Source organism: Hippocampus guttulatus, chromosome 13 (genome assembly GCF_054856545.1).
Source record: "Hippocampus guttulatus isolate MCC_2025c chromosome 13, RoL_Hgut_1.0, whole genome shotgun sequence".
Taxonomy (NCBI): domain Eukaryota; kingdom Metazoa; phylum Chordata; class Actinopteri; order Syngnathiformes; family Syngnathidae; genus Hippocampus; species Hippocampus guttulatus.
Window position 1 is genome coordinate 9,293,250 of NC_141273.1, and position 24,233 is coordinate 9,317,482.

At 41.6% G+C, this 24,233-nt stretch overlaps 3 protein-coding genes across 7 annotated transcripts in view; 2 read left to right on the forward strand and 1 right to left on the reverse strand.

Annotated features, from left to right (window-relative positions):
- Positions 1-768: 768 nt before the first annotated feature.
- On the forward strand, positions 769-3,417 carry LOC147196222 (uncharacterized). The gene is made up of 6 exons (XM_086126687.1): positions 769-931; positions 1,027-1,143; positions 1,719-1,970; positions 2,064-2,227; positions 2,350-2,486; positions 3,124-3,417. Exons 1-6 carry the CDS (start codon positions 829-831, stop codon positions 3,269-3,271), a joined length of 921 nt encoding a protein of 306 aa, XP_085982813.1. The 5' UTR covers positions 769-828; the 3' UTR covers positions 3,272-3,417.
- ttc8 (tetratricopeptide repeat domain 8) lies at positions 2,951-7,941 on the reverse strand. Of its 4 annotated transcripts, XM_086126679.1 has the most exons (15): positions 7,772-7,941; positions 7,532-7,555; positions 7,288-7,408; positions 7,154-7,217; positions 6,912-7,071; positions 6,736-6,825; positions 6,605-6,649; positions 6,450-6,535; positions 6,062-6,149; positions 5,733-5,843; positions 5,510-5,649; positions 5,254-5,428; positions 5,042-5,164; positions 3,915-3,998; positions 2,951-3,829 (listed from the first exon to the last, which is right to left on the reverse strand). In XM_086126679.1, the coding sequence occupies exons 1-15, from the start codon at positions 7,883-7,885 to the stop codon at positions 3,713-3,715; spliced, it is 1,542 nt and encodes a 513-aa protein (XP_085982805.1). In that variant the 5' UTR covers positions 7,886-7,941; the 3' UTR covers positions 2,951-3,712. The 4 variants fall into 4 exon arrangements, with proteins under 4 accessions (XP_085982805.1, XP_085982807.1, XP_085982803.1 ...); XM_086126681.1 differs by lacking the exon at positions 7,532-7,555; XM_086126677.1 differs by having other exon boundaries at positions 6,450-6,649.
- Positions 7,942-9,214: 1,273 nt separating this feature from the next.
- Positions 9,215-24,233, forward strand: part of eml5 (EMAP like 5) — a 37,428-nt gene continuing 22,409 nt past the window's right edge. For both annotated transcript variants that reach the window (XM_086127295.1, XM_086127294.1), the window contains exons 1-4: positions 9,215-9,710; positions 17,910-18,069; positions 19,972-20,070; positions 20,457-20,525. In XM_086127295.1, coding sequence (XP_085983421.1) covers positions 9,514-9,710; positions 17,910-18,069; positions 19,972-20,070; positions 20,457-20,525 — 525 coding nt within the window. In that variant the 5' untranslated portion in view covers positions 9,215-9,513. The remainder of the gene's footprint in view (positions 9,711-17,909; positions 18,070-19,971; positions 20,071-20,456; positions 20,526-24,233) is intronic.

Here is a 24,233-nt window from a genome sequence, read left to right on the forward strand (position 1 = left end):
CACATGAGCGAGGCAGAGTCGCCCTCCTTGCGGGTGGGTGGCCAAGGAAGCATAAAGAATAGAAACCATTTTGAACAGATTAGAGCTTCTTCCGCAATCTCGCAGAAAAAGGCTCCAAAAAGGCTGTGTTTCAATTTTCCTGGCATCCATTAAATACTTCAACTCGGAATATGAAGTCTTCTGCTAGTTACTATGACCATAGCGAGCATTAAAGGTAAAAGATACATTTCTTTTCTTAAATAGACTGTATATCTACAACAACAAAAAACATATCTGGAGCCATTTGATTTTATTTTGTGCAACCAATTGCTGAAATAAAATTGAGGAAATTAAAATAAAGTAGATGTGGAGTCTGCTCAAAAAATAGTATCTGGATCCAACTGATTTTGTTTCGTGCAACCATTTGATGAAAGAAAATTGAGTAATTTCAACAAAAACAACAAAAAAATTCAGTGTGGTCACCAACCAATCCCAACCAATCATTCACACTCAAATTGGCCTCTATGGAGATTTGTCATTTACCAAATATGATATCTAGTTTTGGAGGGGTCCCAGACCATGCAAACTCCACATAAAGGGTCCCAAAATATGATTTGAACCTGGGACAACTTCACTGTGAGGCCCAAATGTAGTGCAAAGTTTTGTGATTTCATTCAATTACTAACCATTAACATCAACTGCAGAGCTCGAAGGCTGTAGATTTTTGATCCCGTTACAAGTCGCTTCCTCTGGGTCTCCATGTCAATATTTAACTCATGAACCTTTTCTGTTTGTAATGCTGCACACACGGGGCAATGTCCTCCCAAATACTCCCTTCCTGCAGGTCTCATGAGAACAGTCAACATGGAGGAGAGCGCCTACAACAAATTGATACACCGGGAGGATCTGAGTGTGGACGAGCCGCCGCTCCACTCACACCAGGAGAAGCAAGGTACAGTATACTAATAGATATAAGACCTCTCCCTGTTATCGACACTGACCTGCTACTCAAAAGTTCTTTTATGTTTTCTTTGCTTCTCCGTGGAGTGTCCTTGTCAATGGTGAATCCCGCATCCAATTGGACCTCTCAAAGAGTGCTTGGAATCACGCTGGCTGGGCTTGCCGCTGTCCTGCTAGCAGTGGATATTGGCCTGGGAGTCTATTGTGAGTCCCCATTGAACTTGTTATGTGGCCATTAGATTGCAACAAGCGGGGAGTTGACAATAAAGGGAGTGTAAAGTAAAAACAAGAGTAGTTAAACGTAACGTACTCAAGCTTTGGTGATCAGGCTGAATAGTCCCCTTTGCACTTTCACTTCGGTTAAGTTGTCGTTTTTACTGTCGAGCTGTTCTGTTTAGTCTCTTATATACCGTGTTCAGGTTACTTTTGGATTTGCACTGAATGTGTTGTACATTTGGATTTCCATTCCCAGTATTTGGAAGTATAGTTTTAAATTTTCAGGGAAAAGGTGAATTTAACGAATTAATAAATGAATCATATGCATCTTATTCAAAATGCATGCTTTGTTTTTGTTGTTGTTGTTGTTCTGAGTCTTAAAAACAGTAAAGCTGTCTTTCTGGATTAATTAAAGTGAAACAATGATTTTAAATAAATGTTGCATTGATATATTGACGAGCTCTCCAACAAGATAACTTCATACTATTTCATTCTTGACATTATAATTCGTATACTAACTCTGAGGTCTTTAGTGTTTGACTGCAATGTTTCCATGGCAACAGACAACAACCTCACAGACGAGTCTCAGGCGGTGATGAGCATCAGCCGTGAGGTGGCTGCGCTGAACACGGCCTACGAAACCGCCTCAAAAAAACGAGCTGAGACCGAAATGCAGTTGGTGCAAGAGAAGAGAAAGCATCAAATGATCAAGTGGCAGGTGGAACACCAGGCGACAAGAAGCACCGATGACAAAAAGCAGGCAGACAAAATCCAAATGGACATTACTATCTTAAAATCCCACATACCAATGCTAAGTAAGACTTGTTTTTAACATAGTACACGGCCCACTACTATAGTGTGTCATTAAATATCTTCTTGATCAACAACATAATCATGCCTTTCTGCAGAGGAGGGCTGCAGACATTGTTTACCAGGGTGGACTTTAATCAACTCGGCATGTTACTTCCTTAGCTTCTCTGACACGTACTCTCACAAGTCGTGGCAGGAAGCCAGGGAGTTTTGCAAAAAGCATGACAGCGACCTGGCTAAGATAGACAGTTCGGAGAAACAGGTGAGACCAATCTGGAACAGCTTTTATCGAATCAGTGCATCAAGGTAACATTTGTTATTTCTCGCAGTAACAGCAGTGTGTGTGTGTGTGTGTGTGTATTTTTAAATGCCGTCACCTGTCAGCTGAAAATAAATCAGCTGATAAATCTTCATCATGACGAAAGGAGACCCATTCACCAGAGTGGCTTCTGGATCGGATTGCAAGATGTGGACAGCGAAGGAGAGTGGAAGTGGCTGGACGGAACAAGACTGAATGAAGGGTAACGCTTAAGTGATGCGTCCAATCATTGAGTTAATGTCAGAGAGTTTTCTTTTCTTTCTTCAAAATATTAATGAATGAAGAAGAAAATGGGCTCGGGCAAAGGGCAATTTACTCAACTGGGGCAAAAAGGTTGGTGCTGGAGCACCACGAGAGGTCTATCTGTGCACGTGTTTAATAGCAGTCATGCCATTGACATATTGCACTGAAAATACAAGCAGTAAGTAGTTACAATTTAGGTGGGAGCCAGGGCATACTGTTGTTGCATCTTTTGCAAACAAGATGTAAGACAAAAATTGTATGATATCGTGCCATAAGTGTGTCAATGAGCACGGAGTTGTGTGACTGTGTGAAAGAGGCGACACTGTGATTTGAATAGAGCAGATATGAAATGGCGCAGTAAAGCCGCAGTCCATTTAACATTAATGTACATGCTAAAAATACAATATTGCATGTGTGAATAACTCAAGTGTAAAGCCATTGACTTTAATAGGTTCTCAAATGAAACATTTTATATCCTCTTACAGAGTAATAGAGGGACTTAGTCGTCCCTAAAATACATTTTAAGTGTAAAATGAAGAATGCCTAGCAATTTTTAAAAATGCGCTTTGATGCTGAACAATATGATCTGCTATTAGTTTCAGCTACTGGAATCACGGTGAGCCCAATAACTTGGGCGATGAGGACTGTGGAGCCATCTTCCCCAGAAACAATCCCTTTCAAGGCTGGAATGATGCCCCGTGCATTTACAACTACAAATGGGTTTGTGAAATGCCAGCCATTTAGTGTCTTTTTATTTCTTTTTTTTTTTTTAACTGATGCGGCTGTATTTGTAAAGAGCATAGACAGTCAAAAATGGTTCCGATTTATGAGATGTATTAACAAGCTACAAAAGTTGATCTCTCAACCAATAAAAAATGCTCTTGACTACATACACACTGTTTGACATGTTTGTACATTATGTTGCCATTCACGTCTAAAATACATTCTCTTACAAAATAATTCTCCAGTTTATACACAGGCTGGCATTTCGAGCCTCAATTGCAAGCTAAACTGTTCCAAATGTGCTCTAAATATCATATAAGTTAGGATTTACAGCTTTGCGCAACAGCTGGTTCCGTTATTGAATCTTCTGCTATATCACACAGAGAGAATTCTCTTTCAAAACCTTTAGGAAGAGAGGTTTTGAAAACCCTACATGGGGTGCATTCAAACCATTCCAAGAGTTCACAGTGCTGCAAAATGCTGGCGAAGTTGTACCAAGACCTGCTGAGTGTCGACGTGTTCAGGGAAGGCGTCTTCAGACTTTTGGGCCGCCATGTAGCTGCTCTGAAGATCTCCAATCTGGACACGCAAAGAAAAGATGACTAAATTACTGAGTTCTTAATTTTTTTTAATTAACGAAAGGTGTCAGGGGGACATAAATTACCTTTTCAGAGAGAATGGACAGATTGTAGTGAGGCTCATACATGTGAGGCGACAATGTGGCAGCCGTCTGCAGGAAGGCTTTTGACTGAATGCAAAAGGATGGAAAAATAATTCAGGTCACGACAATTTTAATCGCTGCTATCAAAAATGTTTCATTTAAGAAAGTCGCCTGAGATCCACTCTTATCTTATCTTAAATATGCATTCATATCTCTTGTATGAAGCTATGGGAGATAAATGAAGTGGGATATACAGTAGCTAGATGAAGTGATTTTTCGAGAAACATACTCTGTAGAGAAATACTTCTGAAATTTATTTTCAGCAATTATGTTTTTTTTACTTGATTGGTCTGAATATTATTTATTTACGACAAATGTATTTTTAATCATCTATTATAGTTATGCTAGTGACATATGTCCACATTCAGAACAATGATACGCTCTTCCACTAGATGGCAGTGGGTACATAATTAACCTATGTACAGGTATCCACTTTTTTTTTAAATTTCTGTTTGGTGGTGCGCTGCAAGATTGGTAAAAATAGTCACAAACTCGTTGGTGTGATGTGAGGAAAATGAAGCGGGAAAGAAGAGAAATGAGAGGAAAACAGTTTTTATCAAAACTACCAAAGGTCATGGTGACCCGAATGTGCGTAGTAGCTGACAACAGTAAGAGACAACCGACAATCCAGCTGTCTGTGTCAGTGGATGCAATATAGAGATGAACTGAAGAGTGACACTTTTAATCACACAAGATGTGAGTATTAAAGTTGTCCAAATGGTAAACTATATTAACTCATTCAGTGCCAGCCATTTTCAGACCCTTCTTGACCCTACCACATGAAAAAACACAGACATATCTGGGATTGAATGCCTGGATTCTTAAAAAAAAAAAAAGAAAGAAAAAAAACATCCTTGGTATTGAATGAGTTAAATAGTGATTCATGTTCTTCTCAATGACATGAAAATGTTGATATGATTCACTTCTTAGATAAGAAGACTTTATCTAGGTCAGGAAATAGAAGCATTTTCTCAAATTCACATATTTTAGTTGATGACAAACTAAATATTTGCAGCATACAGATGCGGAGGACCCCTTGACCTGGTTTACCCTGGCCCCTAAAGGTTTACCTGTTCAACACGACCTTTGCGGAGCTCCAGCACTGCGAGGTTGTTGTAGGCTTCGGCATGGTCATTACTAAAAGCCAACGTCAGTTTAAAACACTGGTAGGCCAAAGTCAGGTCTCCAATACCCTGCAAACACAGAATATGTGCAATTCGCGTTTTGATTTTTTTCCCCAAAAGTTATAAGGTAATGACATTATTTCATTTGGTCCACTTACCAAAGCAACTTGTCCAATGTTGTACCACACATCAGCTTGCTCTTCGTCGTTGGCCACCAGGGCCAGCGCTCTCTCGAAAGACGACAGCGTCATATCGTACTGCTGCGCGTAGAAGCAGCACAGGCCCAGGTTGTTGTATAGTTGGCAATTATACACCCCCATCTGCAGAAGCCGCCTAGCAAACCAAGAAGTGGGTCACCACTATCATCATCATCATGAAATGTGCACGACATGATGCTAAGAGGTTTTGTCCGACCTGTAGAAGCGTAGCGCAATCTCAGGTTGATCCGAGTAGAAGTGATTGCTGCCTATACAAGCGATGGCCTCCACATGTGTGTTGTCCTGTTTTAGAACCTCCTTGTAGTACTCGGTGGCAGACGCCATGTTGTTCATCTCCTGTGACAATGCGGTCACAGTACAGACAGCGATTACAGCTCATGAAGATATGCGGACCTTGATTTAACAGCGACACTCCATACCTCATGTATGCGAGCGATTCCCGTCAGTAGGGTGACCTCGCCAGGAAAGTGGTCCAAGCCATGTTTGAAGAGGTTGAGGGCTGTTATTGGTTGATCCAGGCGCTGATACAGCTTATGGGGAAGCATGTCTTATTAGCAGAGGAGGCTGAAGAACCTATACTCTGTACTTCAAAAGAACTCCAGCTATTTTTTTAAACAAGCACAAGCAATAAATTAATCTGGTAATCAGGTAAAATAGTTTTACTTAAGTGCAGTAATCCGTTCCTTCCTATCAGTGCTTGCGCTCACAAGTTAGAGTTGGCTGAGGGTTGCACAGCGTTTAAATTTACCTTAGCAAGATAGAGGTACGTATCCACCATCTCTTGATGGCTGAGAGCTGATCGGAACTGTTTCTCTGCCTCTCGGTACAACCCAAGCCTGTCAAGGTGAGACAAATTCATATTTAGAAGATATTTTCACATTTTTATGGTAGTTATAAAAGTTAAAATGTGAATTAAAGCACCACCCGTACAGTTAAATAAGGCTTTTATAATGTCAAAATGTTGACATTGGAACATTTAAGTCTAGCATATTAAGTACATAGAGTACATGATTTGCTGTGAGAAGAGAATTCTTTCCATATCTGAAATACATTAGAGGGGAGACAGAACAGATTGTGTTCTACTGTCTATAAAATGAATGTATCCTGTCCCTTGCATGTGTTTTGGGGCAACTTGCCTGTAGTAGCATTTTCCAAGCTGGACTTTCCACCACCAGTCTTTGAACTGAGCCTGCTCAGTTGCGAGAGCAGCCAAATCTAGCGCCTGCAATTGAAAAAAAAAACTGTTATGAAAGTACACAACAGACCAATTTTGTTGCAATTCCCCACTTACGTTTTTGACATCATTTTCATGATGGAAGATGTACTCAAAGAGTGTCTGAGAAGGGAAATGAAAGTTACTCAACCGATACAACCACAACACAAAAGGCTTCAAGGCAAATGTGCAAAATACCGATGTCTCACCCTGGACAGATTAGGCTTTTGGGAATATCTTGACATATTTAGCCTTGACAGGTTTATAAACGGCCCCTCTGGATTGGTTAACATTGAAGCCTGAAGGAAACAATAAAAAGTACATATTACAATTTGTAAACCTACCACCTTCCCACATATCACAAAAGTCAGCCAGGTTAACCCACTGTTCCCAGACGAATGAATCGACCCGAGGCGCTGGTGACGGGTCGGGCCGTACTTGCGGTGCGTGGCGTCTTAATGGCCTGCTCCATCGTGCCAGGACGTCCCGACTGCGTATTGGGCCTCACAAATCCTGTAATGGGACGTCCTGACTGAGTCATAGGCCTAGAATTTGGGGAGAAAAAAAAACAATTGAACACATGTAAGTCACTCATAAGAATTTGAATTTAGGCAGCAATATTTGTACCTGACAGCAGGCGTGGGACCACCCCCATGACTTGTTCCAGGCAGTCTCAGAGAAGTTCCAGGGCCTAGAAGAGATCTACTTTTGTGAAGAATAGCTCACTGCTACACACAGGTACCGAAAGAGTCGATACGCACGTGCAACCTGAGCAATGGCGTTTTCATCCAGCATCATCTCAGCAATCCCTTCTTGATCAACCTCAATTTCATCAATGTATACCATCTCTGTAAGAGCCTGTGTTTTTAGGCTCCATGCAGCCTAGGAGAAGGGAGAAAACAATCACATGAATCCCACTTAATAGCCACCAACTCCTGATTGCGATAGAAAACAGATGCCAGTGATGATGAGAATGATAATGATAAAATAGACACTTATTGTTACCTCAGAAACAGACAAGGAGGAGTCCTGAGAGCATGCAAGGAGGTAAATAATGGAATGTTGAGGACAGACATGAATAAAGAGGCGAGAGGCAAACAAATAAGAACGAGGAAAAAAGGTGAAACGTGATTGTGAGCAACATTCCACACAATGTCGACTAATCAGGATTTAGACGCATTCCTACAAATTAAAAGCACAACCAAGCTATCAATTCGTGCTAGCCTGCTAACTGCAACACATTACCTGGTCGTACGGGCTGTCTTGTAATATTTTAGAACAAATTTCGGAACACTGTTGCAGCTTCCGCCTTCTGAAATAACTCCACGCCAGAAACAGAGGATCCATCGTCACCTCCATTGCTTCGATCGGTCAGGGGTGGAAACAAGCAAAGCGCTGAGTTTTGAAGGGAGAGGATTATGGCGAATCCAAAGCTTGCTTTGTTGCTATGAGACGAGAGGCGAGGGCGGGTCATCGTGACGTAATTTCCTGTAAAAACTCACTATGACCAGGATAATAATAATAATAATAATAGATTTTATTTATAAGCGCCTTTCAAGACACCCAAGGACACTTTACAATAACAAAAAACACAAAACAATACGGGTATAGATTGTTTATCAGATTTTTTTCAAAGATCCATTCAAAAGTAGATTTTGTCATATGTTTAAATATAATTGTATAATGTGTTTGATGTGTACGCTTGTTTTCTCTTTTCATTTCCTTGATATGCAAATGAGGATGGCTTGTCTTAGTCTCATTAATTTGGCTTTAGCTTTCTGTCCGTGTTTGCACTTTTTACTTGCTTGAGGCCTTGTAATATGACGTTAAATTCTGCTGGATATTTATTAGAAGAATTGCTTCATGGACATTCCAACTTTAACAGTTGTCATGGACTCTATTATTTATTCATTCATTCATTCATTCATTGTGTCTGTCTTTGGGCAGGAGGCGGGGAGCACCCTGAACTGGTTGCCAGTCAATCGCAGGGCACACATAGACATACAACCATTCAAGCTCACAATCACACTTTGGGACAATTTAGAGTCCTCCATTAATTTGATTTGATTTGACTTTTTATTAGGTCTCCTGTAGCAGAAACTTGTTTTTGGGATGTGGGAGGAAACCCACGCAGGCATGGGGAGAACAGGAAACGCCACACAAGAAGGTCAGAGGAGGAACTGTGTGTTAATTAGACATAAAAATTCCATACAAAACGTATACTAATAATACGTCGACGAGAATATCTGAAGTTTGCTAGGGGCATCTTAAATAGTTGATCTTAGTGTAATTTTATTTATGTCACTAAAACCAAGCATCTGAACAAAGGTGTGTCAACTTTTATCCATTGTCATCATTTGATGTGCTTAGGACCATGAGGCTAACCGCTCCTTCCATGCAGCTGTAATCAGATTCAGATGGTTAAAAATGTGATTTAACAGCTAACTTTGTGAGACCTTGTGGTGATGTGACCTTATGATCTCTATTAATTTGGTACGTGTGTAAATTGTAAACAGAGTAAAACCGACTCAGTTGTATAGGATGCAATTAGCTATGTCGTTGTCTGCTTTTTTCGGGGGGCTCGAGGACGACTGACACAGTCTGATTGGACAAGAGAACTGTCCGTCATCTCTATAGGCGGAGCTTTTGGAATAGCGCAGCTCCATCTTTGTTGGTCGGATTTGACAGGAGCTTTGACCTGTGTGGAAGAGGAGGACCGCGACACGGAGTTAAAGAAGTATGAGCCCACTTCCACTCCCACTCTCAACAACTCGGCTTCCTAAACTGCTTCTCGAATAGCCAAAGAGTCGTTCCACCCAAGCTGAAGGACTATTGCAACCTCCCAAAATGCCACATTTTTACGCTCGCCCCGGACTGATGAAAACGCCGGGGAACTGATGGGAGCCACGGGTTTAAATTAAATCCTCCTCGGTGAATGCCACTGTTTGAGACGTGACAGAAACCGCGAGACATAACGAAGTGCGGACATGGCTGACAGAACTGCTCCCAACTGCCACCTGAGACTGGAGTGGGTGTACGGATACCGGGGACATCAGTGTCGCAACAACCTCTATTACACGGCCGCCAAGGAGATAGTCTACTTCGTGGCCGGCGTGGGAGTGGTGTACAACACCCGAGAACACAAGCAGAAATTCTACCTGGGCCACAACGATGACATCATCAGGTAGAGTCCTTTTAAAAATAGTTGACTTTAGCACCAAGAAGCGGGCGTCACCTTGTGTGATTGGGTATGTGGAGTCCCTTTTGAGGGGACGTCAAGGTGCACTTAAGTAACGTGCGTGTGAATGGGTGGTGGGCTCCACTGTTTTTGCTCAAGGACACGTCAGCACAGTACGCTCCCAAATCGTCTGTCGCCACCCATCTTGATTATTCCATCTGGATCCATACCGTTCAATACCGTACCGTACCATACCGTTCAGCCATAATTTTCAATCTATTAAGGCATAGGTGTCAAACTCAGGTCCTGGAGGGCCGCTGCCCTGCATGTTTTCCAAGTCTCCCTGTTGCAACACACCTGATTCAAATGATCAGATCATCAGCAAGCTCTGCGCAAGCCTGACATTGAACCTGTTCATTTGAATCAGGTGTGTTGCAACAGGGAGCCTTGGAAAACATGCAGGGCAGCGGCCCTCCAGGACCTGAGTTTGACACCTACAAGTATGTATTAAGGGGAGGCATTGGTTAAGCAAAGGGAATGCTTGGAATTCAAATCATTGTAAATATATTTAATTGTGAAGAAGCCAAATGGCCCAATTTTTCATAAATCGATCGAAGAATGAATAACATTGTTATTCTTTGATGGACCGAGATGTACAGATCGATGGACAGTGACTTTCAGAACAGCGTGTATTTACGGTAGCTGAGCTACATGGATCTCTCTTTCAAGAAAGGGTTGAACTTGTGAACTTTTTCCACATAATTCAATTTGCTAGATCCACTTTGTGCACCGAGTGTGTGGCAAGTCATATTATAAGACATATTTCTCATAAGTGGCATGGTGACAGGGGTAGTGAGCACGCCCATCTCATAGTTCTGAGGTTGAGGGTTTCATACCAGGCTCTTAGATTTGTTGATTTTGCATCGTCTCCCCATGCTTACCCAGGGTGCTCCTGCATTCCAAAAATCTAAATTGTTCTTGGGTATGGTTGGCTGGCAAGCAGTCCAGGGTGTTCCCCTGCCTGTAGCCAAAATTTAGCATAGATAGCCTCCAGCTCACCCTGGACAAAATGAGGATAAGTCGTTTGTGATTGGCTGGAGACTAGTCCTGGGCATACTCCGAGTTTTGCCCAAAGTTAGCTGGGATAGACTCCAGCTCACCCATGACCCTAATGAGGATGTGTGTCCTATAAAATTGATGGATAGAGTGGCATGTGCATCTTTTTTTATATTAATCAGCATGTATTGTATTGTATTAAATGATAGGGCATTGTCAAGAGCTGGCTAGCTAGCTGGATGGATGGATGGAAAGCTAGATATAGATAGGTACACAGTTACATAGATGAATATCATTTAAAAAAATGACCATTATATTTAAGTGAGTACTTAATTCAAGTGTGACCAATTTATGGTGGTGGGTGGTACACGGCCACCACCATAGAGCATTTGATCTGGCCTAAATGCAACTCTAAAAATGTTAAAACGAGTTAAGTTAGGGAAAGTCAAGTCAAAAATGTTCTTTACAATATGTTCTCTGTATAGGGCCCCTCGAGGACCGGAGTTGGACACCCTTGCCTTAAACATTGCATGTCATGTTGAGATTCTCAAAATTAGTCTGAAAATAAAATTAAACAGTGACTCTAATAAAACCATTCAATGGGGAATAAAAGCATTTCACCTCCAAAAGGCTCATGTATAATTAATAACAATATTGCATCCAAATTGTTTCATACATTTATGGTACTGTTTTGTTTAAAAAACCGAAATGACCCTTTGAGAAAAAAGGCCCGTCTTTGTCCTTCACGAGAGCTTTGTGTGCATTTTCAAAGCTCATCAAACATTGAGGCAGCTGTTTTTTGATCAAATGAAGACAATCCTCTGTCATCCCACCGTTGATGGTCACAGCTCTCCCAGCATGGCACACAACAATAACATGTGTCCAACGCTCCAGCGCTCGCATTGACATGTGCGTGTGTTGGCCTGGAGATAACTCGCCAATATATACTGTACTCTGTCGTTTCTCAGCTGGGCTCCTGCTCCATTATTCATTGGACGACAGTGATACCAAACGCTTGCTGCCTTGTGGGCGAAGCAACTCACATGGGTGTTGAGCGACTGAAACGTGTGAATTTGTGGTAGTGAGGAGGCGAGAGGCAAACATGTTGCCCTGGGAAAATGAAAGTTGTACCAGAGTTTGACATAACATCTCATAACAGTTGCTATGAGATATCTGGTGCAATTCCGTTTCAATCATTCGACAAACGTAATCTTTTCTTTCCCCGGAAAGCCCCTTTGATAGATTACCGTACATTTCATGAAAAGTACACATCAAGAAACAGCTTTGTTTTGTTTGATTGTCCTTGGTTTGTTTCTAAATGTGTAATGTGGACGACACAGTCACAACACCAAGCGAGGAAATGACGCCACGGATGATCTCACTGCCCATTTGTCAGCCGAGAGGAGCCTTGATAAGCTAGCGAGGTAGCCAGTGGCATGCGTCATGTATGGCAAGCCCCGTGACGAATTGGTGGGACATATTCTCACCACCTGAGACTTAAGAGGGTATATTTTTGCTCAAGCATAAGAAAAATAAAGAAGACAGATGTGGGGGTATTTAATTGACAGTTGAGCATGGGCATGCATGGTTTCAGTGCATTCAGAGGACACACCCACAGAGTTTGAGAGCAGAAAGAATAGTTTAATTTTCACAATGTTGAAGCATGATTAATTGTACCCTTTTTTTTTGTCATTCAGCTTTGTCAGTGTTGTTAACAACACTCTGTGGCGTATCATATTTTACAAGACATATGAAGTATTATCATTAATAGGACTACTTTGTTTTTATTACAAACATCATCATACTACAACAAAGGACAAAAACATCACCACCACAATCAAAAATCAAAAATAAACCAATACACAACACTATATACAAAACAAACAAACAAACAAACAATCAACACGAAGGTAGCCAGATGTTATTGGTGAAGTCATGCTTAATGCAGCACGGTTGCTAAATAAGAAGCAACAAATAAATAAATAATAAGGCCAGTTATGAAAAATTGCTTTGTTACCATGAGCCTGTGGAGTTTGTGCATTTGCTGCAGGTCAGTACAGCCCGCCTTGCTTACTTGCAGTTTTTAGAGAGTATGTTGTGCCAATGGCATGCACCATTTAAAAGTTATATCCAATTTTATGTATTTTATGTCCCCATTTTGAAGGGCTCAAAACTATTTGGATGGTCCATTTAATTCTAACTATCACACAATTATTTCACATATTAAATAGATGAATGAAAAGCATTTGTAGTCGGTGACCACCAGATAGGTGGAGCCCACGGAACGGAGATCATCCAATTCAGAGTTTCATCCATGGATGTTAGCGCAACTTCACCGCTGCTGCATGCTTGTGGGTCTTGCTGTCTTCAATTTACTTCTTTAGAAAGTGAAAAGAAAGTACATCATATTCGTGACATTAGTTCACTGGGTTGACCGTTTGTGTGGAGAGTATATAACTATACATACCCCATGCAATTCGTCGGATTACTCCTCTCATCAGGTACATCAGATCAATGACATCAATAAAGGCCATGGAGCCCTTTCATTCACAGCTATTGCACAAGCTTCCTCCATGTGATATGATGTATGCGTTGTAAGTGTTGCTTTCCTTCTCCATACTTTGCTCTTCCCCTTCATTCCGAAGCTCATCTTGGGTTCTTGGGTTCAAGAGTGAGGGTTCAAAGAATGAGGTTATTTGATGTTGTGTGTTCTGTTGTATAATTAATTTAGCTTTCCTGTTCTTGAATGATACTAATGATTTTCACCTTGTCACATCTCAAGGTTGTTGATTCAACTGCATCTTTATTTTATTTGCAACAGACCATATGCCAGGAAATGGCATAAAAACCTCCAAATAGTTCTGCAAAATGAATATTACAGTACTATGTGTTGTTAACCTTAGAACGAAACCCTGCCAGAGTTATAGGCCCGGAGGTTCCTTCAAATTCCATCTTCCATATGTTATGCTTGTTTGGCACACTTCCCGGCAAGAAGCACATCACCCATATTCCCTGGCCTAACCGGACACATAATCTTTGGTCCAGATGAAATCATGTCTTTCTTGAACAAAGAACAGTACAAATACTCGCAAATGTGTGTCATTCTTTTAAACTAAAATATTTTTTTTCCCAATCTCCCTTTTCTATTTTTAGTTTTAAGTACCTAGTGTATGGGCAGGTGTCTCAGATAAGGTTTGGTGGACAGCTGGATTAAAAATGACAAACCTCTGGAAAAATCCCATACATATCCCCAGAAATAGTTTAATCCTGACCTCCTTTTAAATCACATGAAGGCAAACGGAGACAAAGCCAACCACTGCCGGAGAATGTGGCTCAGTGTTTTGCTTTCCATTGTGCTTGAGAGTCACAAAGTGATGTTGTGCCAGAGCGGATCAATAGATGTGAATATATGTCTCGGGTGGTTGATTTTGCCATGTGTCTGTTGTGCTAAGAGTCACCTTTCTGTGCACATAATGTAACTGTAGCTATAATACTGTATTGTAGGTTTTATTGATGCACTATTTGGCAAGTGTCCCATATCTAAATCAGCTGCATCAAACAGTTATTTTCAACGGGAGGACTGTGGCGTTAGGTTTTTCTTGCGGTTATTTGGTCAGCACTTTAGCAGAGAGAAGCTTTTGTTGTCTCACGGCTCAAGAGGGTTTTCTGCTTCAAGATGTGACATGTATAAACAGGGGCTGGGGATAGAAGTAGTCCCCTGTTGGGGGATGCATTCGCATTTGCAATTAAAACTGCTGTTCGTATGAATTTGACTTTAAAATACTTTAACTTTTAAGGTAGACCAGAAGGATTTTGGTCAGCCTCTTATTTTTTTCAGGATTGTGTTTGGAAAAACATTTTCCCTGTAAAAATATTAATGACCGTGACCAATCAAATAGTTTATTAAAAGTTCTATACAGTCATTATTTATTATACAGTCTATTAAAATACTTTAACTTCGAGAGGAGCCAGATGAGGTGGCTCGGGCATCTAATTAGGATGCCTCCTGGACGCCTCCCTGGTGAGGTGTTCCGGGCATGTCCCACTGGCATGAGACCCCGGGGACGACCAAGGGCACGCTGGAGAGACTGTCACTCAGCTGGCCTGGGAACGCCTCCGGATCCGGCAGGAAGAGCTCGAAGAAGTGGCTGGGGAAAGGGAAGTCTGGGCTTCCCTCCTAAAGCTGCTGCCCCCGCGACCCGATAAGCGGTGGAAAATGGATGGATGGATAACTTCCATGATGAATCAATTGAGGGTGTTAAAAAAAGTATCCGAGTTGCCGAATCTTACTTTTTTACATTAACAGTCATTTCAAAAAGAGGAAATTAAGGTTAAAAGATAAACCACAACACTCTACCTTTTGATAGCAGTGCTGACATGACGAGCTGCTTAAGCTAGTGGTTCTCCTGAAGTGAAAATGCTGTTTAATCTCAAAACTGCTGTATTATATCGCATTTGTTTTTTTCCAACTCTCTTTGCAAGGGAATGTAGTAAAACCGGATTTTTTTGTTCGGGGTCGGAGCTCACCTTTTATCAGATTTTGCTGCATTTCAAAGTGTTCCAATTATTAGTCTGCGTGTCGGAATATTATTTTTAGCAGCGTTGCTCTCTGATGATGTAATTTGTAAAGAATTGAGCTGAGAAACTATGCCAGGTGGGTGAGAGGATCTACAGAGAAACAAGAAGAGCTAGGTGATAGATCTCATTGCATCTTCTCACCCAGCCTGCATTTTTGGGATGTTTCACATCTTATACTACAATATCGCGGAAGGACATGGATTTAAAAGGAACTTGGAAATGGAACATGAAGAGTGAGGGTAGATGATTCAAAGACATTTCTTTGCATTGACTAGGTGGATGCTACTCTCCCTGGACATCTTGTCAAGGTCTGTTCCTGTATTCCATGGAATTATTTTAACAACATTCTGGAGGGCACTTGGCTAAACAGTCATACTGACTACAATGAAGGGAGGTCTCAACCAGCGTGGAATAATATAGGCCATGAGGAAGAAAGCAAGAGGATGAATTGCCCAGCGAATCTGGAACGTGACCAGCGGCTGCTAAAAGGGTGGGTGCGGCGTAAAGAGGGGGGTGAGACAGCTTTGTGCAGCATGCTGTTGCTCAGCTGTCGACCAGGAGTGCTTCAAGTTGGCAGAGAGGGGGAGGATTATGTAAGAACGTTACAAGCATACGCCTGGTTACACGAGGAAACCCCCCGGATAAAATTGGGTAGGTGAATGGGCCAGCGATTGTCCATGATGTTGGATTGCAAAGCACTATGCAAAAGTCTTAAGCCACCACGAGGTTTTTGTCTTTTAGTACCTGGAGTCATGTTGACAAAGTATAACTGTTAGTTGTTAATATTATGCAAACAACCCATGTATTCATTTTCTATATCGCTTGTCCTGTCCATGGTAGCAGACAACTGGAGCCAGTCCCAGCTGACTACAAGCAGAGTGCAGACTACACCCTGGACCGCTCGCCACTCAATCACAGGGCACACACATAGACCGCCAACAATTCACACATGTTCACTCCCTCACTCAGTGGGTATTGAAACCGCACCGTCTGCACCAAAGCCAGGCGCAAGAACCACTCCACCGCAGTGACACGATGCAAAAATACAAAACCAAATCCCACTAAATTTGTAGTAGTAAGGAAGTAAAGAAACCATCCTCCTCCCAGAAACATAAGAGCACTGCCCATTTGCCAGTTTGTCTACCTGGTTGTACTTTGCTTTTACTCTACATGTCATTTTTATTTGCATTTACTAATAACAATAATTAGAATTAGAGGCACCGAAATACCACTTTTTTCAGACTTAGGACGAGTACTTAGATTGAAGTAATCACCGATATTGACAGCGGATACTTAATAGTGTTATGTCTTACAATTTTGATGAAAAGTTGTTTTATTTTAATTAGATATTGCTCAAAAACGAATTGAAAATATCATGCTTTTCACCTAATTTTCATTATTGTTATTAAATATAACCATTTTGATGCACACAACCAAATATTTTTCAGTACTGTACACAACTAAACACGGCATAAGTTTCAACTCAAATGCAACAAAGCTTTTCCACACAATCGGGTATTGTTCAAAAACACGTTTTAATGCGCAGGTAATGAATTTCACTCTCCTACAAGACTTAATTGGCAAATTAGTTCATTTATTGTGTTATTACTCTTATTTGTTGCGTTTTGAGTTCGATCTTATCGTGTACTGCATTTTGCGGTTGCTTTTAAAGTGCCGCTTAAATAGAGTTGAGTTGTTTTCTGGTTCTTGACACATTGAATAATCCTATTCCACTAGCCTGGGAGGTATATGTGCTGCTTCTGATGTACGCGCCTCGGCCTCCAGGGGCTCAGTGTGGTGCACACATGCAGATAACACGCATAGATATGATGAAAAGTCACACAGAAGAAAGTTGCGGCCAAGCTGCAGTCATGTAATTCTTTTTATTTTATTTTTATTTTTTATTTTTGCCTGTGAGAGTTTTTGTATCATTTTTTGCGATATGTTACTGCACAGTTTGTGGCTGAATACTCACTATTTAATTATTTATACTGCAATATTGATGCTATTCATTAGTCCCTCTGTGGTGTTTTAGATTGTGTTAGCATCAAGCTAAAGGAGAGGAAGCTATATGTTTACAAGACCATATAAATGTTTGGTTAGATATGGAATACGTTTAGATATGGAATACATAAAATTCACTTTATACCGGCACCGATACAGGTACCCTATTTATTATAGTGACCTAAGAATTTCGCTTCGTGGTGTTTTAACAAATGGACAATATGATTCATGGGACTCAAACTGACTGCTTCCTCGTCCCTTTGAACATCCTGCAGGCACACATTAAACTAGACTCTGTGTGTGTGTGTGTGTGTGGGTGTGGGTGTGGGTGTGGGTGTGTGTGCGCACGTGCATCTGTGTTAAGTCATCCATGTCACCTCGTCAAGCTGCCCCTCTCCTTCGTCGTTCAGCCCCACATGAGTTTAATGTGTTCATCTCATCGCAGTAGTTTCTGCTCAAAGGCAAGCTCTTGCTTGCTCGCAGCACACGTGCTGACAAACGACAAGCACGCAAAATGGCCTTGCTAATAGAATGTTTTGTTTTCTTCTTCTCCCGCTCTCCTTACAGTTTAGCTCTACATCCTGAGCGTGTCTTGGTGGCCACGGGGCAGGTGGGCAAGGAGCCGTACATCTGTGTGTGGGACTCCTACACTGTGCAGACGGTGTCCATCCTCAAAGATGTGCACAGTCATGGCGTTGCCTGCCTGGCGTTTGACCTTGAAGGCCAGGTACAGTTGGGAATCTCGAATGATACAGACATCTATGGTGTACAAATGTGATCTTAAGACGTTCCCAACCAGGTGTGCGAAATTTGACGTGGATTTGCGAATCCATTTTCAATCATGCCCGTTTAGGAGCATGGTTGTAAATGGAAACTATTCCAGGTGACTTAGGCCAAGGGAAGATCAAAACTTGATTGGCGAATAACTGATGCCCCCCTCCGGGAAAAGTTAAGTAAAATTGTAATTGCCTGCATTAATAATTTAGACCACCCACCCCAAGCTGTGATCCTTAAGCACTTCATACACTTATAAACATCTTTTAACATTGCCGTACTCTTAAAAATGCTGTACAGTGCAGGAAACTGCCTATGGCATATTGCACATCTCTCGGCAGCATCTGCTTTGCTTGCTCCATGTAGTCAAGTTGCAGCCTCCAACTCCCCACTTTCGTACTTCCAGTACCGTGCTAAAAAATTAGGGCTCAATTGTGCACTCATTCTCAGTTATCTTACGTAGCTGTGATCCAAAACTCAGAAGATCCAGACTACTGCATGTAGTCTTTGCCCAACATGGAGTGGTGTTTCCAAGCCAAAATTCACAGAAAGACAATACGAACATCATGGCGAGACAACCATTACACCTGGTGGAGTGACATGGGATCGATACTGTGTCATCTGTCAAAGCCTGCGATATTCTTCAGATCATTTCTCAAACTTAAACATGGATACATTTCATGCCTCAGTCATTTGAGGTACTGCTTTTTCAGCATTGTATCACAAAGCAAAGCTGTACGGGTATCAATTAGGAGACACACAAAGGTACCACAGAAGGAGCCGAGACATATCTCCGTGAAGCAAATGAAAATGTAACTTCTCAACTGTTCTCCGAAAGTCTATGCATACACACTGTAAACAGTATTTTTACGAGTCACGTAACAAACAAAAAGAAATACAAAAACGGGCAGATTTTTTTTTTTTTTACCACATCATTGAATGGGTGAATGCGTAATTGCCGAACCGCTAATGTGCGGAGTCCACTGTATGGTATTTTACACTCAAGTGTTGGCTCATTAAAGATCAGTACTATGCACTAACTATTTCGGGATTTTTATCTTTGCATGTCTCTTATACAAGCGCTTGTAGTAAACTCATACCTCCTGCATTTTGCCGTGAGAAATAAACCCATGTTCTTTTCCTGCATGGCTAACTAGCTTTGGATTTAGATGGAAAGTGACAGTATTCAAAGCAGGAGGAAGCTGCGTCCTTTCCCAGTGAGGTACCTTTATTCATCACTCGTATTCAAAAGAAGTCAAGACAATCCAGAGGGACCCCTGGTGTGATTAGCCAGTCCAAATATAAAAGCAATTAAAAAATGTGCACAGATGTCTCTCAGTGCGACGTCAACCGGAGGAAACATGGAACGGTTGTTGTGATATTTCTGGACCCACCAGCCCAATCTTTACCCTCGGGCGTTTCTCGTAAATAGGACTCGAGTTTTTAAAATGATGCATTTTTCAGCCCAATTGTCTCTGCACATATTTGCTTAAATGTTCTCCTGCTGGTTGGCATTAAACAGCGCACGTTTTGGAGTCATCCGAAGACTAATTTTATAGTCAGTGGATCAAAGAGGGCATCCCCTGCCTTGCACAGCAGGCAGCAGAGTGGAGCTACATTTCCATAAGAGCGGCTATGTTCACTTCTGCTCGGCTGCTCCTTTCTACTCACTCAGTCAGCTATAGGAGGCTCCTCCAGCAAAAACACTCCAATGAGCTCACTGGAAGTGCCAGGGGCTGGACAACTGTTCTGCTCTGCTCTGTAGCCATTATTAGCCTTTTTATTGTGGCCTGCCATGCCATGGTGGAGGTAGTGGAAAGGTGTTATTTTATGTGATGTGTACTTCTGTCCGCAGTGTTTGGTTTCTGTGGGCTTGGACTCTAAAAACACAATCTGCGTGTGGGACTGGAGAAGAGGGAAGGTTCTGGCAGCGGCACCGGGCCATACAGACAGGGTAAATCAATTCTTTCTACCCCTACTTCCATCACAAGTTGAGCATGGATCAACCTCATTTGCAAAATTGAGCATCTGTCCAATGAAAACAAACAAACGAGGCCCCGCCGCCTGATTGTGAGTTTTGCAGAGCCTATTTTAGACACCACGCAGCTAATCAAAAGAGATTTTTCAAGCAACTATGATGGTGAGGACACAGACAACTGTTGTTTTCTAACACAACCCACACTTTAACATCGTCCACTCAAGCACTCTCCTTTCATTTATCTGCCACAAATCTGACAAGCAAGTGAATAGCGGCAACATAAGAGCTTCAAGAATCAGCGGTCAATACAAGTGTCCTATTGAGAGCCCATCTCTGATGCATCTATTGCCTTCTCCCTGCAGATATTTGACATATCGTGGGATTTGTACCAGCCCAGCAAGCTTGTAAGCTGTGGAGTCAAACACATCAAGGTACAAATGCTCCCAGGCCTTTCACATTGTTTTTCATTTGACACATCACGGGAAAGGTTTGATTTGTGTAATGTCTGAAAACAAGCAGGAGTGCACGTTGGATTTAATCTAGATATCTCTGTTATGAGGACTTCACATACAAGCAATGCAGCCAGTGACTAGCATTATGTTATATGTTCACTCAATTTTGCGGCAATTCTCGACTGCAGAGAGGAAGGAATGTTATCTTTGTATGATGAACCATTACTCTGTTCATTGAGCTTTTCACAGCTCTCCACAGTACAAGCTGCAGCTGCTCTATCATCCTTTTATTTTTTTTATTTTTTTGCCTCGCCTCTATTCCGTCTCCTTCACGTTCTACAAAGAAAAAAAAATCACGAGTTCATCTACGGTGTCACTGCCAAACTTTCCTTTGGGATATGCTGCAGTATTGCCTTTGGTGCAAAGCCATTCGGAAATAACAAGCAAGGAGCTCGGAGTACTGGAGGACATCCCATAACATGAGGAAAATGGTAAATCATGTTTATGTTGGAAGTCTGCCAATTGGACATGTCAGGCAGTGGCATCCATACCAAGTTTGTGGATATTCTCATCCATTCGCATCATTTCATTCTCAGGGCATAGAATTGATCGCAACTAGGCAACACTGTGTCGCACCCCATCGCTTCTGGAAATACTGCATTTCCCTTTCTTTCAGTGCAGTGCTATTGTGTTTCAATTGATGCTATACCATTGTGAAAATCAGACAATCGGATAGATATTCTAAAAAAGAACCAGACACCTTTCTATATGGACATAGCCAAAGTTCATTGTATTGAGTTAACTTTTCAATTTTCCGGCATTTTAGGATTACTTGTTCCATCGAAACCTTTAACATACATGTAAGGAATGTATTCTTAAGATTTCCGGATCAGTGTGAAGATAAAACTCATAATATTGTTGGGATGACATTTGGTAATAACAAAACATAACTTTTGGATGTTCTTGATGTTGACTTGAAGAAATTTTCCTGAACTCAACCGCTGGGTGTGCAGTTGTTGGATTACTTAACTGGAGACATTTTCAAATTTAAAAAGTTGGAAATGAGGCAACAAAGGGCAAATATGAATAAGGATTAATTATGGGCATTGAAATGCCTACGTTTCCACTGCTTTCCACTGTATCAACTATATGTGTTGCATTTGGTCTACTGCGTGTGTTAAGTCTCACTTCCCTCATCTCAATCTCTTTTGTTGTATCTACTCTGAACTCTTGCTACTACTGCCGTGGCACAGAAACCTCCACTGGCGCGAACCCCCATCCCTCCACAATGCGTGCCTAGTCTGCTCCCTCCGCCTCCCTCTACGCCGGCTTCCCAATGGCAGGGCAATCCAGCAATTGTCCCACATAATTCCCCAGCCTTTCCCCTGCAGACCATGTGACATCTGCTCCCTGGCCCTGCCTTTGCTCAGTGATTATAGCACTCAGAGCATCCAGGAGATTTACTGGCAGTAATCCACTCACTCGTGGGCTGAGGGAGACACAACTTCTGTGACAACTACCAGGGCTGTGGACAAACCACTTGCTTTTATACACATACACACACACACACACGAGCGCACACAGTCAATTGTTTAGCCTTTTTGTGCATTGATTCAGTCAAAACAGCTCGAGCTTTGGAGTTCACATCTTACTGACAAAACTCCTCTGATGGATGTCTGCCTTTTTCTTATTATGGCCAACAAAACAAAAATACTCTGGAGGATCATGAATGAATGTTTAGCTTCCCGTAATTAGCTACACCACAGTAAACAGCAGCCACAATAATTAAACATATTGTTGAATCAATACACTCGCAGATGGAGTTGAATCCCATTTGATTGTGTGGGTTTACCAAATCAAGTCATGATGGATGATAAGAAAGCCTCGACTGATGCGTCATGTAGCTCAGTAATGCAATGAGAATGCAGGGATGCAACCAATTACATCATTGCATTGAAAATAGGAACTGATAGAAAACTGCTTGGATTGTGAAACATGTTAAACAAGAGAGAGCCTTAGCAGCTCATTTTATAAAACAGTCAAAATATAGTTTTGGAAATTAAGTGTTTTCATAGCAGTGATGTGAATTGCCACAGGATTGAGCTTGACTCAATGCGGATGGACAAGAACTGTGAGAAAACTACCTTGCAGCATCGCTCCTCTACTTTTTCTGAGTGCTCTTTGCTGACCCTTGCTAGCATGGCACTTAACACTCTGACATTGCTCAGGGTTACTGTAGTGTGACAGAGAAAGGAGCGGGGCTGCTTCTGAAGTACATTCCTCTCCACGGTAATTGCAGTAAGAAGGCCGTCTTAGATTGTGAAGCAGACATTCCGGTCTAATGTTGCCATGCATTTATTCTTCATTGTGTAATATTGTCATTGGCTACCATTAAAAAAGCAGGCATGCCGCATTCTCAAATTTGAGTTTTAAAAGTGCCATTCAAGCTTGTCCTGTTCAGCATTTTGAGGCAAATGTGACAGCCTAAAGCAGAGGCCATAATCACAAAGCAATGTACATATACCCTGTACTGATCACCACTTAGCCAAGGGTGATTGTGAATGGGACATTCAATGGGAATCACTCCCCCAACTGCTGCATGAAAGTCACCATGTGAACCAGTCATTATGCATGTCTTGACTTTTGAATAGCTTGGCGGCAAAATGTTAGCTGAACTAGTATGATGCCTAAACTGGCTGCGGAAAATAAAACTACAAAACAGTCACTTTACTGACTGCACCTATACTACCTGCTAGGAGTTACATGACAAGTCGACACACGTCGTCATCGAAAGGAATTTTGAATGTTTCGGTATACCAAAATATGTTTTCCCACCCATTTCTATCTTTCTACATTGCCCCACTGAGTTTTCTGCTTCTGCCGCTGGCCTCGTCGTAACCCCCTCTGGCTTCTCGTCTCCTCTCAGCAAAGGGATTAGCTGCTGCCCGAGTCTTGCTGCCTTATCAGTTGTGGGCAGGGAGGGCTGTGCCGTCACACTGCATCCATCCCTGCAGCTTCTGTCACACGCTGGGGTACCATAGAGGCCCATCTCACCTACTTCAGAACCACTCCCTTACACACTTCAGAATCGGTCCACATTCAGTACCGTCCCAGGCGTCATGTGTATGATTTAATCTTAATTCTCAATTCCATGCATAAATTCAATGCAAATGCTCTTTTCCTTTTCAGTTACTTTAGGAAGGGTCATGACTTGTTGAAGTTTTACATGTCAACATATGCACTTCATTGGGAAACTACTGTAAGTCAGTGAGTTAATATGAAGATTTAGCGTTTGATATTTTCTGGCCTTTATAGCTTGGTCAAGCCATTGCTTAGGATTTAACGTAATGTGCAAAAAAATGTATACAGCGCAGCAAAAAGATGAATGATAGTTGATCAATGTAAGTGGACAAAAATCAATAAACTGAATATTAATATTCGAAAAGCATGTTGATTTCATCATATTTATTTATTTATGAAATGTATACTGGCCCTATCAGGCCAGTGTCAGTGACCTTAGGTGGCCTGATAAAGTTTTACGTTGTGCTTTATTTGCACATTCTTGAACAAAAAGGCAAATATAAAAGGCAAAAAAAAAAAAAAACAATCACGTGCCGCTGCGTTTGAAACCCATTACAGGCTTATCAAAAACCCCACACAAGGAAATTCAAATTAAATTGAAGGATA